The sequence below is a fragment of the Ambystoma mexicanum genome, chromosome 8, assembly GCF_040938575.1.
Source record: "Ambystoma mexicanum isolate Mex_15411 chromosome 8, UKY_AmexF1_1, whole genome shotgun sequence".
Lineage (NCBI taxonomy): Eukaryota > Metazoa > Chordata > Amphibia > Caudata > Ambystomatidae > Ambystoma > Ambystoma mexicanum.
The window spans coordinates 518,543,604-518,560,699 of record NC_090929.1 but is presented as its reverse complement, the minus strand read 5'-3'; the positions used below and the strand labels follow the sequence as shown (position 1 = coordinate 518,560,699).

At 45.1% G+C, this 17,096-nt stretch overlaps 1 protein-coding gene across 6 annotated transcripts in view; it reads right to left on the bottom strand.

Moving 5' to 3' along the window:
* Positions 1–17,096, bottom strand: part of PLCH2 (phospholipase C eta 2) — a 2,067,875-nt gene that overhangs the window by 66,531 nt on the left and 1,984,248 nt on the right. For all 6 annotated transcript variants that reach the window (XM_069610192.1, XM_069610193.1, XM_069610194.1 and 3 more), the window contains 3 exons: positions 16,846–16,930; positions 13,847–13,993; positions 13,093–13,172 (listed from right to left, as the gene is read on the bottom strand). In XM_069610192.1, coding sequence (XP_069466293.1) covers positions 13,093–13,172; positions 13,847–13,993; positions 16,846–16,930 — 312 coding nt within the window. The remainder of the gene's footprint in view (positions 1–13,092; positions 13,173–13,846; positions 13,994–16,845; positions 16,931–17,096) is intronic.

The window sequence follows — 17,096 nt, the reverse complement described above, 5'->3', positions numbered from 1 at the left end:
ATAACTGCTTTGAGACATTTATCCCTCAATTGTAAGTTTGGTGGTGTATTAGATGAACACATAAGAGATCAATTTATGATTCACTGCTCTAATGATAAAATACGGGAGGAAATTTGGTTAAAGGACGATCCAAACTTAGAGGAGGTCATTAGTATAGCGAAGAGAATTGAGCACACATTACTGTGTGTAGCGAAGCTGTCCCTCAAGGAAAATAAATCAGCACCAAGTGTTGAGGTACTAAGAGTTGGAGATAAGATGGGAGGGTGCCCAAAGGAAAAGAAAAAACATAGAACCAAGCCCAATAAACATTATGAGAATACCCAAGCCAAAGGTGGGGGTAGTGAGCAGAATAATAGGCAGTTTCAAAAGGACGCCGCTCAATTTAATGTGAAAAAGGAAGATAGGTTATGTTTTCGCTGTGGGAGCTCACGCCATTTGTCTACATCTCCCATTTGCCCTGGGAGGTGAGTGAATTGTGGTTTATGTAAGAAGTGGGGGCACTTCGAGAATCGTTGTAAAAACTATCAAATTGGAGGTGGAAGGGGACCCTTCCTGATTGAAGAATATGACGGTGTATCTTCTGAAGAAGCTGATGTTTCTGAGAATGAAATAGTTACTGTTCATTTGGTAAAGTGTTCAGGTTCTGATGAGTGCGAGCATCCATCAGCATGGAGAGAGGTAAATGGTCATGTGGTTAAAATGCTTGCTGACTCCTGCTCCAAAATCACATTAATGTCTAAAACTGTTTTTGAGAATGTAATTGGAGGTGACGTCAGATGTTTGATTCCTTCAGATAAAATGCCTGGCGGATATAACAGAGACAAAATAGAAATTCTGGGGTGCTATGAGACAGAATTCAAATTCAAAGGGAGGTTCACACGTGGGAAAATATATGTTACCAAAAAAGGTGAAACCTTGTTAGGTTGGAAGGAACAAAGGGGTTTGGGAATCAAGTTGGATCCTAATAGTGAAGAGCAAGTCCTCAATGTGGTTAATTCTTCTGAGGTTAATAGTGACAAAACAAAATGTGAAATGGTGACTAGATATCCTGAGGTATTTTGTAACAGAGTGGGGTGTCTCAAAGGGATGGTGCACAAAATTGAGGTGAAAGAAGGAAGCAATCCGGTTGCGTCCAAGCTCAGACCGCTGCCCCTGTCTATGCGGAATGCTGTGCGTGAGGAATTAATGAAATTGGAAAGAGAAGGAATTATTGAGCCAGCTAGGGCTGTGGAGTGGATATCTCCTGTGGTAGTGGTAAAGAAAAGCAATGGGGATTTGAGGTTATGCATTGATTTGAGGGAGCTTAATCGGTGTGTGGTAGCAGATCGCCATCCTCTTCCCAATGTGGGGGAGTTATTAAGTAGGATAGGGAATGCAAAATATTTTGCAAAGCTTGACATGGCGAGTGCGTATCATCAGATAAGTTTAGATGATGAGTCACGCAAATTGACTGCTTTCATCACTTACGAGGGAATATATCAATTCAAGCGCATGCCATTTGGGCTGGTGTCAGCGTCTTCCGTATTCCAAAAGGTTATGGACAAATTGTTGAAGGATGTCGGCGGTGTATGGTGCTTTCAGGACGATGTCCTGATATGTGGGAAGGACGAGAGTGAGTTAAAAACAAGACTGGATTTAGTTCTCAAGATTTTTAAAGCAAGAGGAATAACTTTGCGTGGCAATAAATGTGTATTTCTGACTCAAGCGGTTGATTATCTAGGTCATGAAATTTCTGGCCAGGGACTCAAACCAAAAGGAATTTAGTTGAGTCAATTTTGAAAACACAGCCACCAAAGAATAAGGCTGAGTTGAGATCATTTCTAGGTACTATTGAGTTCTATCATAGGTTTGTTGAGAACTATGCCGATTCCATAACTAAATTGAGGGCATTATTAAGGAAGGGTGCTGAGTTTGAATGGAGCAAGGAATGTGAAAAAGAATTTGAAGCAATGAAAAGAAAAATTGATGTGGCAAAACCCCTATCGATGTTTGATACTAGGAAGAAAACCATTCTGGCCGTGGATGCCAGTGAGACAGGTATAGGTGTGGTGATGTTGCAGCCAGATGTTGATGGTACAGAGATGATTGTAATGCATGCATCCCGCATGTTAAGAGGTGCAGAATTGAACTATTCCGTGTTGGAAAAGGAAGCCATGGCGTGCCATTGGGGCATTGAAAAGATGAAAAATTTTGTCTGGGGTCAAGAGTTTACCTTGAGAACAGATCACAAACCCCTTAAGGCGATTTTTGAAAGTAAAGGCCTCGACAAGGTTTCAAGGAGAGTGGCAGGCTGGGTAACCAGGCTACAGTGTCATAAATTTGAAATAGAAGTAGTTGCTGGTAAAGAGAATGTGCAAGCTGATCACGTTTCGAGAGTGAAGTTGTAGAATGATGCTGGTGAAAAAGGAAGTAATGTATATGGTGAACATGAAATGGTTTTTGCAACTGTGGAGGGTATAATTCAGAAACAAGAGTGGATTCAAGTGTTAAGGGCCAATGAAATGTGGAAGCGGATTATGGTATTTGTGGCAGATGGGTGGCCAGAGAAAAGGCTACTATCAGGTGAAGAGAGGGCTATGTGGGAAGTAAGGAATGAACTATCCGTAAAAGGAGAGCTGTTGTACAGATGGGACAAGTTGGTGGTTCCAGGCAGTCTGCAGAGGAAATTGATTGATTGTGCCCATCACGGACATATTGGCATTTGTAAAACGAAAGAAGGAATAAAAGCCGATTACTGGTGGCCAGGAATAGATCGCGAAATTGAGAAAGTAGTTGGTGCGTGCAGTGACTGTACCAAGTCAGGGAAGAACGCGATAGCTGTGTCCCAACCAATGGGTAAAACTACCATTCCTGATGGTGTGTGGCAAGATTTGTCCATGGATGTTCTAGGTCCGTAGACATGGGTGCAAGTAGAGGTAGGTTCATTTTGGTGATGGTTGATACCTTTTCGAGATGGACAGAGTTTAAGATCCTGAGGGAAGTCACGTGTCAACGCATAATTGAATTCATGGAGGATGTGTTTGAAAGGGAGGGTTTGCCCAGGAGCATTCTCATGGATAATGGTCCACAATTCATGGGAAAACTATTTTTGGAGTATCTGTACAAATGTGGAATCAAACACAAAAAGACTCCTTTGTATTGTCCCCAAGCAAACGGTATGGTTGAGAGAGTAAATCGAAGTATTATGGATGCTATTCGTGGAGCTAATGTATGTGGTCTTGACAAAAAGGTTGCAGTAAGAGACAGGCTGTATGCTTTGAGGATGGCTCCGCGAGTAGAAACAGAGATTAGCTCATTTGAACTTATGAGAGGGCGAAAGGCAAATACCTGTGTTGCGCCAGCTTGGTTAGGCAGGGCGAGAGCGTCGGATGCGGTTGTGGATGGTGTAAAGAAAGGGATGGAAGCCCGAAAAAACAAGCGGGTGGAAAGAGTCAATAAGAAGCACCCAAGGAGAATAACCGTGGACAAAGCTGGAGATTGGGTACGGATAAGGAAGGCTGTTACCAAGAAAGGGGAACCGTTATACACAGAGCCTGTTAGGGTTAAACAAGTCTTCAAAAACGCTGTGTGTGTAGAAAGTGGTCAAGTCTGGTCTTTGTCCAGAATCGCAAAAGTAAAATGATGTAAGTATATATCTGTTCAGTGGGTATATATCCCACAATAAAGAAATTTATTTCATAAGGGAGGGGGATGTGTTGTATAAAGCTAAACCTTTGTATGCTTTGTTGTATAAAGCTAAACCTTTGTATGCTTTCTTGTTGCTATGGTTTTCAGCTGTGTTTAATGCCAAGCATATCATCTGTAATTCCAGAATGGATTTATGCCTACTGTGCTTTTCTGGAATGATGTGTGCTTGGAGAGGTTTACTCTGGAGTGAAGTCAGTTATAGCCTGGATGCTGCCTGTGTTGGGGGTCTTAAATGAGTTACTGAAGCTGTTCCAAATAAACTGGCTTTCACCTACCAAGTTTGTGGCTTCTTTACATAAACGTTGCCCACAAACTGCGGGACACACGAAGATTACATAGGCTTGTGCACTAAATGGCACCAGATGTCCTTCTCGAAACGAACACAGAAATGGTGGTATACGCAGTGTGCTGACCTTGCCTATTATTGTATACTGGTAAAACAGAAAGGAAAATTAGGACAAGAATTACTGAGCACAAGATCTGCATAAGGAACAATATTGTAGAAGCGCCAACGGTAGACCACTTTCAGGCCATAAACCATAAATGCGATGAGTTAAAAATGACTACTCTTTGAAGTTGGCAAAAGGAAAGATGTAAATGCAGACAGAGACCAATTATTCAGAAAAGAGCAAAAACGGATTTTCCATACACAATGCCAACAGTGTGGTCTTAATGAATGCATTGAGTGGCAACAGATTAGAGGTTGAGTATAAATACTAAATAGACACACTTAGTTCCCGCAAGAATTTGTGGTTATATGAATGGCTTGCCTGTCTCTGTGCATAATCCTGTACAGCCAAACATCTTATGTAATTGTATCCATTGAGCTCCGTAGACAGAATACATTTGGGATTATGTGCCAGAATGTAGATTTTGCCTTCTATTAGGGAAGCTAACTGGTGGGATGCAAGATTGGTAAATACTATAAAAAGTGTTGCAGCACGAATGCAGCAACACTTAATCTCGCCTATGTCCCTTTTACAGGGTAAAATAACGCAAGCATTAGAAGGGGAAATTGACAACAGTGAAGAGAAGCTAAGTGACACGTAATCACGTGATGACGCTAGTCCATATACATGGTTCGGAGTAACGGAGCGTCTTCGGGCATTACAGACCTCTGTGGCGCTGTACAGGCATGTGCATACCTGTTACATGCTAGCCGGTGGCGCAACTAACGTGTGCTACTGAACGAGCGGTTAAAAGAAAATGCTGTTTCCAGAATAGGAAGTAAGCGTTGAGGGCCAAAAAGGCTAAAGAAATAGAGTGCAGTATGGCATACGGGAGACCAAGCAGGGTGACCAATTGCACTTTCTTTGATTTAGGTGCACACAGTGCTAATGGGAAAGGGTTCGTAATAATGGAGAAGACTGTGGTAGGAGATGTTATGAATTTATAAAGTAAGTGCATGGATGGCATCTATTTAACGAACACTGTACATTTTGAGGACAGCACTGATGGGGTGTATTATTGTGTTCACAGTGAGAATGTGCCAAATCTGCTACAAGCAAGTGGTGCGAAACGAAGTAAATGGTTTACCGAATGACACAGGCCATTCCAACATGCAATTTATGAGCATTTATTGTCAAATGGCTAAAACAGTAGAGGGATAAGAGTCTGAAACCCTGGATAGCGCCGTTTAGTAGGGAGAGAGGAAACAGAACCCATTAACAAGGGTGAAGAGTGTGATGCCACTAGAGTAGCAGTAAAGCATGCACAAACTAAAGTAGGTCCTTTTGTGTAAATTGGTCAAACATGTATTGGTTTGACTGGGGTATTCTTTGAAGTGCAAGGGTATGCAGAAGTGGCCCCTGAAGAAGTTCCATGATTCGGTCAGAGCGAAGGGAACGAAACATGTAGGACAGTGCATTGAACAGAAACATTTTTGTAGTCATTATAGAGTAACAGAGTGGTTCACTCCAGGTAGATGAAAAGGATGAGATTCAAAAGTAGATTATTCAATGTTTCACTTTAGGGTCAAGATGTAGAACATTTATGTTTGCAGGCACAGGAGCACTTTATTGGCACTTTGTGGTTATTTTAATATACTGTGGTATATTGTTCAGTTTTATTTTTGATGTTTCTGGTTTTTAACATGAATTAACGCATCTATGATGGTAAAAAATTAGAAAAATTACGTGTACTGGCAGAGAACTTTTTTTAAAAATATTATTGCGATTTATGCTCAACATCCGCTGAAAATTGCATCCATGCAAACATTATCCATTCCATTTGGGAGACACGACTCCAACCCTGGTTTTAACTTTGCATTCTGGGGATTTGTAGCCCTGGATTTCCCCTTTATAAATTCAAGACTACAAGTCTTAGAAGGCAAAGTTCCAACCAATACTGCCGTAGTGTCTCCTGAATGAATGGATATTGCCATGCATGAAATTATCTTATAGGTTTTGTTGCTGGTTTTTCTTTGGGGAATGACTGCCATTTGCATGGTCTCCAGCGCTCATCTTATTGCGCTCATGAAATGGGATCTGTTATTGGTCAAAAGGCACTGGGGACGAGTGAAGCTTTTTTGGCTAAGGTTTCAGGAAGCGTTGCACCACTCCTGACCCCAAGTACAGCTTCAGTATAACTGTAAGAGTCTGCCTCCGTTACCTTGGACAAATATACTAAAAATCCTCTGGGTGTCTGAAATGTCGCGCTTCATATATTGTCTCCTGGCAGTGGGCATAAGTGGAGACTTTTCTTGCTTTGGGGGGGAATCGAGAAGCCAGCTATTCAATGAACCCCACATGAACCCACTTGGGGACACCCTGAAAACCATCAGCCCACCCTTTCCCTTCCAAATATGGGTATGGGCAAGTACGCTTGCGGCCCCAGGCACCTTTATAATGGTTGTGCTGCCTTGGGCAGCGCCAGGCCATGGCTTGGGGGTGCTTCAGCCCTCCCGCTTTGAAAAGGATGCAGACAGAGGGCAGCACTGTGCCTTGATGCTCAGACGGGGCTGTGCTAGGAAAGGGGTGCTACAGTGAAAGCCTGTCAAATTTCCCACCTGGCAGAGCAGAGTATTTACATTGAAACAGGTATTTCCATGGCAGCAGCAGCAGCAAACAGAGGCAGAGAAGAAAAGCCTGCCCAGCGGATATTAATATACTGTGAAAAACCAGAGGGTGTTTCACTGCCTAGACACTAGGGATCCCTTACTCAGGTGGCCACGGCACGGCCATCGCCTTTGGATCCAGACCCTGGGGGTGGATTAGTGTGGGAGGATCACCTGGGTGAGAGGTCCTCTGGGAGTGGGGGAGGAAGACCCGATAGCGAGACATAGTATCCCCCCTTTCCAAATACCCCTGTCCCATCTTATTTTATAGGCTATTCCAACTTCCTAGACCCCCCCCATCCTTTCCCACACCAACAATGAGCTGAAGAAGAGGAGATCTGAAGCTAAAAGGAGTACCACACCTGCAATACATTGGACATGTCCCACTAATCAGATCAGGAAAGAGTCAGGTACTTAATTTTAATTACAGACACCTCGTACCTATTAGCTCTCCCAGCATGGTTAAAAGGTGGAACTCTGAGCAATGTGGGCAAGGCGATGCGTGAGTAGGAGCAATTCTTCCAGGGCGAGAGCGAACAATGCAGAGCAGAGCGCATGCTGAGGGACGGAATCGAGGTACGGAGAAACCTTGGAAACCCTGGTGAGATATCGTTACCTCTGAAGGGTCTTGAAGGTTGTGTAAGGAAGCCCAGAAGCAAAAGAGAAGAGACAAACCTCTTTTGTGTTTGAAGGATACCAGCCATCCTTCTGGGTGAAAGGCAGAGTTGGGGAGGTGCAGCAGCAGTTGTGGTATCAGCATTGACTTCAGGATAAAAGCCGCATAAAACGAAAAAGAATCAACAAAGCCGGTGAGTTGATGAAAGCAATGAAAGTCCGTTCTGTGTTAAACAAAACATGATGTCAACACTATCCGACAAATGAAGGTTGCGCGTGTGCTGATAAGATGCAAGAGAAAGCAAAGTATTGTAAAGAACTGTAAATTAAAGATACCAACTAACAGAGTGGTTCGTAAATTAATGATACCAACTAACAGAGTGGTTCAGTGAAAGAAGATTGCCCAATCGAAAGTCTCTATGACGTGGAAGCAGCGGGAAGAGAAAGAAACTGAAATACAAGATTTTGAACTGTTAGGTTTGATCCCGCCAGAGGTAAACCTGGATTTGAGAGCTATCTTTGAACTTTGAAATAAGTGCTGCGCTTGAAACTACATTTACCAAAAGGCCTTGGTGTAGTAGAGAAAAAGTGACGTTTAAAGAAAAAAAGGTCGAAGTGGTCATGCTGAGGTAAGATCAAAAGCCTCACAGTTTCAAAAGTCTTCGACAGCAGAAGGAAAGTGAAAGGAGGATTGAGCTCGACAGAGGGAAACCTATGACAGCGTGATTGAAGATTGGGGAAGGGAAGCCCTATAAATTGTGAAATGTTTGAGCCCGGTCAGAGGGAAACCTGTGCTGAATTGTGGTAACCAGAAGGAAACAAACTTTTGTTGAACCGTATTGAAAGCTAAAAGGTGACCTGGACTGGAGTGAAAGAAAGCAGCGAGGTCCAGTGGATAAACTAGCGACTTCTCATGGAAGGCCAAGTGGGCCTTCGTCCACGAAACAAACTGCATCCTTGTGTCCGAAGCCAGAGTGTGTTGCAAAGTCCAAGTGTGCCACCTTACCCTGTGCTACAAAACGTGGGGAAGGGAGTTTTCTCAGGCATACTGGCATTTCTTTTGAACACTGATTTTCCTCTTTGCATTGCACATTCCCTTTAGAAATGTATTGTATTGGAAAGAGGGCACGCATTGGGTTTATTTGTATAGGTCATTTTATTTTGACTAAGGACGGACTAGGACGGTATTTTATTTACGTTTGAGGGTCGAGAATACTCCCATCTTAGTTAGAGGGCTAGATACAAGTTTTCCAACCCATTTTAAACCATCAAAGGTTTTGAAACTTGCAGCCTCTGTGTCAGTGTCTACTTGTGATATCATGCCTCCCTCACAATGCCCTCTATGATAAAGCCAGTGGCTTAACTGCTCAGCTTAGCTTTTAGATGGCCCACCACGCCTTCAAGGATTAGCATGGCCTCATGAAACTAGCCTCTGAACTGGGGAGAAAGATTGCTTCAAATGGGTCAAAGGAAGATCGAGGAGCTATTTAAGCCTCCTGGGCTCAGAGGAAGGGGGCGGGTAGACTGCACAATAGGTTAATGCCCTCCCTCCTCCACGACTAGCTTTTAAAACAGTCAGCCAGCCCGCCACCCCTCCTCAAAAGAAACGTTGGAGCTGGCCATGCCCCTAATAATGCTGCAGTACAAACAGAGTTCAAAGTGGGCGGGAACTTAAGGGCAGGATGTTCCCTTACTTTTTGGGGAAATCAGTCATCGTTCACCGTTCCATGATGGCAGTGAAGGACAGCTTTATTTATTTAACTTCTCCCTACTGGGGATTTGAACCGGGCGGTGCTGGTAACAAACCAGTGTCACTCCATGCTGTGCTATATTATAGGTGCTAGATTGCCCTTGTTGATTTGTATAGACTGCCTGGGACATAACGCGAATTGCCGAGCAGTCACAAAGCCCCGCTTGGCAGTGATCTGTCTCTTCTGCAATGCATCATGGATTGCTGTAGACACAGTGAGTGCCTGTACAGATAACGGGGAGGGAAGGGGGCGGCTATAGCCCTGGGAGTGTCCCTTAAGGGGGGGGGGGAGTGTTGGGTGATTGGGAGGGGAAGGCTGCTTAAAGCTGCATGCTGTGGGAGACTATGGCCAACTAATGCTGGTCATATATATGCATTTTCTTTCCTTGTGTTTTTGTAGGTTTTGATAGTACTGTTGTAAACACAACAGTTTGGGGTGGAGTGGAGAAAAGGAAGGCATGGTGATTGAATTGTGGGGGTTTGAGAATGTGGTTTTGATAAGCATTACTCAACGTTGTGCTTTGTGGATAACGTGTGTTTCCCCTATACTTGCTACCGTGTTCAGTTTCCATCGGGAACTGGTCTACAGGTCGGTGCCCGAAGGGCGGCCCCGCGACCCATTGCAGGCCTGTGTAATCACTTGGTATAGCGTGCAGCTAATAATTTTGAGGAATGGATAATGGACTTTAAACTGCACGTTTTGCTTAAGGTTTTTCCCCAAAATGAATTCCCATGTAGCCAAATGAATACCTGGGTGAGGGTCGGCGAAAACGCGCAACTTCGAGCGCGATACAGACTGCCAGGGAACTTGCCATTGGAGATGGACTTGGGTCGCTTCTCGTACTGGTGAGGAGCCTCGACGTTTGTCAGTCATGGCGCGCCCTCTGGTGGAAGCCTCCAGCTATGCTAGCAACATAAACTGCGCTCAGGATATTGCAGTGCTGCAATGGGATATTCTGCACAGTTCACCTTTTCACACGGAGCATGTCGTGCTCGTCGTAAAGACGAATTGAATTTGCTTCAAGGTGCAGTATGGCCAGATGGCTTCTTCCAGGGTTTAGTCCTGGTATAGACCCTACAGAGTCTCCAGTGCTACTTCTGCTGCCCATTTCGTATCTATAGCATACGCTTTTATTTGTATCAGATAGTGTAATGTTGCCTCCACTTAGTCCCTATATTGCCCACGGTTACACCTCGCTCCCAATATTTCTCGTTTTCTCTGCTCTTGTAACCATGTCTAGCCATGCACTTGCACGATCTGAATGACACCTGGCCTAGTAGGATCGTTTGTCTGTCTTCCCCTTGTTTCCCTCCCTCCCTGCCTCGTCGCGCCTTGAAACACTTGTGTATAGGCGCGTTACAAATACCATATCATATCACCCACTGTACCACTTGTCACTCGGTGTTTTCAGCTTTCCCACACCACCATACTCGTGTTCCACTTCCTCCCGTTTCCAAACAGGTCCAGCGCTACGAGGAAGACTGTAGGGGGTGCTATGCGCTACACAAGAAACCTACACACATATGCTTTACCAACCACCTACAGTGGGTGTCACTAAATGGTAATGACCAGAAGTCCTGAGCTCGATCTGAGACAACTCGGTGGATTAATGCACCCACAGCAAAGTGCTGTGTATAAATTGAATGCCAGTGGCTCGATCTCGGCGGTGCCCCTCAAGCGGTCATCATCCCAAGGTTGATAAAATGAGGATCCGTTAGTTTGGTAACACCTGTTATCGACACCTTCAGGCGAATACGTTTGTGATAAGTGACCTATAGAAATCCATCATTATTGTTTAGGTCATTATCGGGTTTAGTAGAAGCTTCCAATCCCTCTTAAACCTCCCTGGAGATAAAGCCAGAAATGGAAGCCATAGTCCAGAGGAAGCCTCAATAGACGTGCACAGCAGCCGTAGCAAAGCTGGAACCCTTTCCATGCCGGCTACAGCTCTTCCCATGCACCGCAACATTCTTCTGGCGCGCCATATGCAAGGCGGCCACGATCGAAGCAACTGGGCGTAGTCAAGACTAGATGCCACTATGCCCGTCGCACCTTCTCGTCCGTGTGGCAGTAAATCTTCCCCAGTGCAGGTGAAACCAAAAGGCTTTCAGCGCCCATTCTACGTGTGGTAGCAGTACCCCAAACTCTTTACACTGAGTCAGCTGGAATACGCTAGGCATTCTCTCTGTGAGCCTCATTACACAGTCCCCGGTCTGGCAAAAATGCCAGAAAGATTGGCAGTAACACCGGCACCAGCATTTTTAACTGCACCGGTGAAACCCGAGTTTGCCCGATGGACTCTGATCTACCCACAGGCCTGGCCTGCCGATAGATCAGGCCCTTACTGGCAAAGAAATGCCGAATCACCATCAGCACCAGTACTACCGGTGCAGGTCATTCTGGCAATCCCATCCCATGGAGTCCCCTGGGACTCCATGGGATGGGAACTTACTGCCATCCGTAATATCCTGGTAATACCGAGATATCAGGCGGCGGGAACGGTAGGGGCAGTTTCCCGCCAGCGGGATACCGGTAATCTTGTAATGAGCCCTTTTTGCAATGCCCTTTTATTACTCTAAGTGGAGAGCGACCCTAGATAAATATTGGACCCCACGACACAACTCCCTCTAAAGCTGAAAGAAGAGAAGTGCATTGGCTTCCCATAGAAGCATAAATTGAAAACGCTAGCCATTCACCACCGATTGTCTACCAGAATGCCCTCCTACCTCACCTCTCTTACCCCCCGCGTTGCTGCCAAACCAGTGACTTGATGCTTCCGCTCTTCATCCAGCCGCGCCCTGCTCACTCCCAGATTCAACCGCATGCGCGCTGGAGGCTCCAGCTTTTGCATCACTGCGCCTACCCTTTGGAACACTCTCCCTGACCACATCAAAAATTAACCATTGCATCCGGTCTTCAAAAAACTCTTAAAAACCTGGCTATTTAACAAATATGTATAGCTGTTCCCTATCTATTCACACTGTCTTTCTAAGTCCTTTTTTACCGATTCTGTACAAGCGCTAGGATACCTCTGGGTCTGGGCACTATATAAATAAATACATACATTTTACAATTATTTTTTGTTGTTGTTGGTAAATTGCTTGTTCCAAGCCACGTACATTTCAACAGAATGTTTAATTCTATGAATCTCGTGCACATTTCAAGAGAAGGGAAGGTTGCCATTCCATCCACGGTACATTCCGCCCAGTAGAAAAGGTTTGCGATGAGAAGGAATGGAAGTGGACAGAGTGCCAGCCTCAGTAAATGGGTATTACCCAAATGACCTTTTACAATTGACCTTTTGTCCTAATTGACCTAATTATAGTGGCCCTAATTGACCTTCTGCACAATTGACCTTTATATTATTTTATGTATGTATTGGGCTGGTTTTGGATTATAAATATAAAGTGAATTGGGTGGGGGCTTGCGGTTTTTTTTGGACTGGGTGTGGTGTTGCAGGGTTTCCCCCACATATATGTCCTAACTGACCTTTTAAATGAGGTCAATTCTCCCGGGGTCAATTGTGAAAAGGTCAATTAGTATACATCCGGTAAACGGGCGCCTTGTCTCCTGTGGTGCCTTTGCTCTGTTACTAAATAAGTTCTAATGTACAAAAACATTTGTTTGTTTAATGATGCACTGCCTAAGAGATTAAACAAACACAAGAAAATGCAATTGTGCCATCACCATATTCCAAAAGCCTCTTTGCCCTTTCTAGGCAACAATAAACCAAGCGATAGAATGTTTTTACAGAAACTCAAGTACCACCAAGCCAGATGTTCCTGTAGAATAGAATTTTCTAGACAGCAGAATTTCAAGGAACAGACTAGCGTGTCCCATTTCCACCCCCAACATTGAAGTTCTTCGTTTCAGTGAAAAAACAGAATGAACTGTAGGATGTCAGGGGCCTGTGGGCACTATCCCAGGTTCCTCTTGTTGTGCATCATGATGGTGCAATAGGGAGTTGGCATTGTGTGTACCTACCTTACCACTGATGTCATTAATTGCCACATGAACGAAGATGGACGCCTCCTCCATGCCCTCGAGGTACACGTGCCGGTAGCCTAAAACAGAAAGCAAACCGGGTTGACCAGCAGAAAAACTCTTTTCTGCTCTCCCCATAACACAAGACAAAATGGAAGGCCTCCTGTTTCTTCCATGGTTAGTTGTTCCCATTCTCTGCCACAAAAGGGGGAGGAGGGGTGCACGGTTTTTTAAAAGTAGGATTCTCTGGGAAAGACAAAGATGGTTGAAGGGGTAATACCCGAAGGGGAAATATCCAAAGGGTACTGGTATGTTTAGGGAATTAGGAGGTAGATCTACTGGCCAGTGCATCTGGGACTCGGCTAGAGCTGGGGCAGCCCAACACATCAGCAATCCTGGCTTGTGACTGATCCTGGGTCAATCATTCCTCGGGGCAATGCCTCACTAAGCAGACTCCAGTCTGGAGCTTCTGACTGGCTGGCAAGAGTAGTTTAAATCAGGGTACACTGATGTATGGGGGGCAGATAGGCTTTTGCTAAGAAGTACTGGTTCTTAGCTCTCTGCTACTGGTTCAAACCTTTTGAGTACACATGTGTGATAAATGCTACACTGCTCTAAGCAGAACACACACAGAGTCTGGCCTGTAATAAATGACATCCTTATCTCCCAGAGAGGCACACATCTAAAGGGCCTTTGACCACAGTATGCTGTGCGGATGAGCTCCCCCTTTCAAAGGGGCGTTCTCTGGAATTACCTGGCATCATACTGCTAAACGCCAGCGTCCTCTGTCCAATAAAGTCCCGACCAATGGGATCGTGATCCCACACGAGGAAGCGGATCAGCGTGATCTCTGGCATATGCACAGTGAACACCAACGTCTCTTCCCACATGGGGTTGAAGCCTGAAAAAGGGAGCAACATATCATTTTTCGTGAAGCAAAAAGTTAATGCACAAGTATTTTATAGATTTCATATTCATTGTATGCTTATATCAGGAATCCTTCTGGATGACCTTATCCCTGCAAAGGCATAGTGGGATCAGGTATTATTTCACCTTTTCATGTCAAATAAAGAAGTTGGATGTAAGGTGGGTATATTTTAACAAAGCCCCCTACTTGAACCTTGGGACATACAGTGGGGCGGTCCAAGGAACCTCCCTGGGGTTTTGGATACTGGATCCCAAGCAGCTATACCGGGGAGCCCCAAACCACTCCAACTAAGTACAGGCATTAAGGCAGGGGCATTTACCGGAGCACTCACACCCCCACCACCCACACATGCACCCATGACCAGCCATTCTAGCTTCCCGGCCAGAACCACACCCCAAGCATAGGAAATAATGCCCTGCCCTCATAAGGAATCAATAGTTGTACCATTTAAAAATCACCTGGGAGTAGGAAAATAAACGTGTTTCTTCGGCACCATTACCTTTGGAAACATTTCTGATAATGTGTCGTAGACACGCAGACCCTGGTTATTTGGCGGGTAAAAGGTTATGCTCAAGCAATGCGAAATGGAATTGTGTTTTCTCTGCAAGGAAGAAAATGGATACCATTTTCCTGCTTGTGCCACAGGTTTATAATGTTGCAAATTCAATTGACAGAGTAATTTCAAGAACAATGAAGAACTTCACAAACTTACTGGAGGGTTTTCTGACTCTAGATATGCGTTATGAGAGCTCGGATGGACCCAGGTTAAAGAAGGCAGCAGAGGCTCAACAAGGGGAGGGAGGGAGGGGAGACCTTGCATATTATGTTCAAGGCCTCTCTGAAATCCAAGATTGCAGGAAGCTGTAATGTAACCTCAGGCCAAATCCCCGTTAACCCACATGACGGGAAGCACACCCGTCAATTCCAAGGAAGCACAGCCCACACTACACAGGTACAATCCACAGATCTAAGAATCGCTGCAGAACAAGAAAGACCAGACTATAAAAGTAAGTCCGCTCAGTCTAGCAATATAGGGCATTTGGAAAAGGGGCTGGAGGAAGGTGTATGAAGGAGGCTGGCAAGCTAGGAGTCTTGAGTGCAGTGCTGGAAGAGAGAGATTGGAGTTTGGAAGAGAGATAAAGAATATCAAGGAGGGAGAAGAGGTACCATTTGCAGAAGCAAGGTTAAGGGGTGATTATTGAGGAGGTTGGAGAAGGGTTCTTTTGTGCAAAGAAGGCAAGAAGGTTGGAGGAGAATTCAACCATTACCATCCGGGGAGAACGACAGCTGAAAGCTAGGGGTCGGATATAAACCCACACAGCCTCAGCAGCAGGAGGACAGGCGACTCAGTTATAAAGAGCAGAAACATTCCTGTGCACCAGGTCAGTCCACTGTAGTCTTTGGAGGAAGAGGGTAATTAGACTGTAATCTCACAACGGGTCGGGAAGATTACTCCAGGGACAATCCGAAGGCGAGGGTTGTGGGGGCCAAAACCCTAGAACAGGGTTGTGGTCAGCTAAGAGCCAAGTCCTCAGGCCAGTTGCCCAGGCCTTGGAACAGTGAAACATTGTGAAAGCGTTCCAAAAGGTACCTCAAACCTTTGGTGGAGACCTTCAGACAGTGACTAGTCCGTGGTGGGCAACTTGGCCATGGGCAACATGTGGTAGCAATCATACCCTCGACAAATCTTGATTATGACAGTAGTCATTCTCACGTTCAACACAATGGTGCAAGTCCTCATCTTTATAATCCTTTTGCTTGGATAGTGAATCCTCTGGTCTACTTTGCCCTGTCTTCTTCTGTTTGGATAAGGAGGGCTCCTTGTAGAGGAGCAGACAGTGCCTACCTGTCACCACAGTGTCTGCCTAACGACCCAGGCTGGGCAAAGGGACAACCAGAGGGTCAATCTCTTAGGGGACAAGCAAATGCTCAAAAACCCCAACGTAGATGTAGCAATATACATGCAGTCAGCACAAAAGCGCAAACATATCGTCAATAAGAAATGGAGACCCGCAGTAACTGGAAGGTCAGGGAGTGGCGTGGACAGCAGGATGAAGGTGATGGAAAAGGAACAAGGAAGGAAGGAGCAGAGTCAAGGCAGAGCGAGGAGGAGCAGGCAAAGAAAGCAGGAGAAAGGGCTGTCAAAGGTAAAAATAACGGGAGAACAGTGGAGAGGGAAGAAAACGCAAGTGTCTTACCAGGGAAGGAAGAGGGTTGCAACGCATCAGCGCGCCACAGCTTTCGAATGTAAAGAGGAAGCGCGGGCGCCATCTGGAACAGAACTAGACCGGGAAGTGGATATTCCAGAGCGAATGTAATGGAACATGTAATGGATCCATTTTCATCAATGCCACAGCGCATGGCCATGCGCTGTGGAAGTCATGTCCTGAGCAGGTCATACTTTTGGCATCAGTTATGGCAGTTTCATCAGATTATAATTGTGGCCGGTGTCATGCCTTTGCAGAGAATAATTGTGCTGCGGCGATAAAGTGCTCTTGCCACGGACCACAACCCTAGCCTAACGCTGACTGGGTGACATATATTTTTCTCTTCTTCAAATAAAGAAATTCCTTATGCCCTATTCTGCGACATTCAAAGTTAAAGTTGTTACAATTAGTGGTGCAATGAAGACTACCTCTCTCCATTATAGTCTATGAAACAATTACAGTCACTGTTGCCCTTTGCGTGATCCTTCATACACTCATGTAGCTCCTGTAATCAATAAAAAAAATACAAAACACACTGTAGCAGCAAAACCCATAAAATGGCCAACGACTCCTATAGAGTTTCAGAAGCATCATACGTCCCTCTATTCAAGTCCTCACCATTGTCGTCAACAACCCGCGTTTGCTCTTTTAAGCAGTCAACTGGAAGCCCAATGATCTCCACCTCTACGAATGGATCGATAATCTGAAAAAGAAAAGGGGATAATGGGGACATTAAGTCGTACCAATGGGAACGGAGAGTTAGTATCAAGAGTTGGCATCAGTCCTCAAGATCGGCATCAATTCATGTCAATGGAACTCTTTACTACAAGTCACAACCCAACCCGGTTTCGGGTCTTCATGAAAAGGTA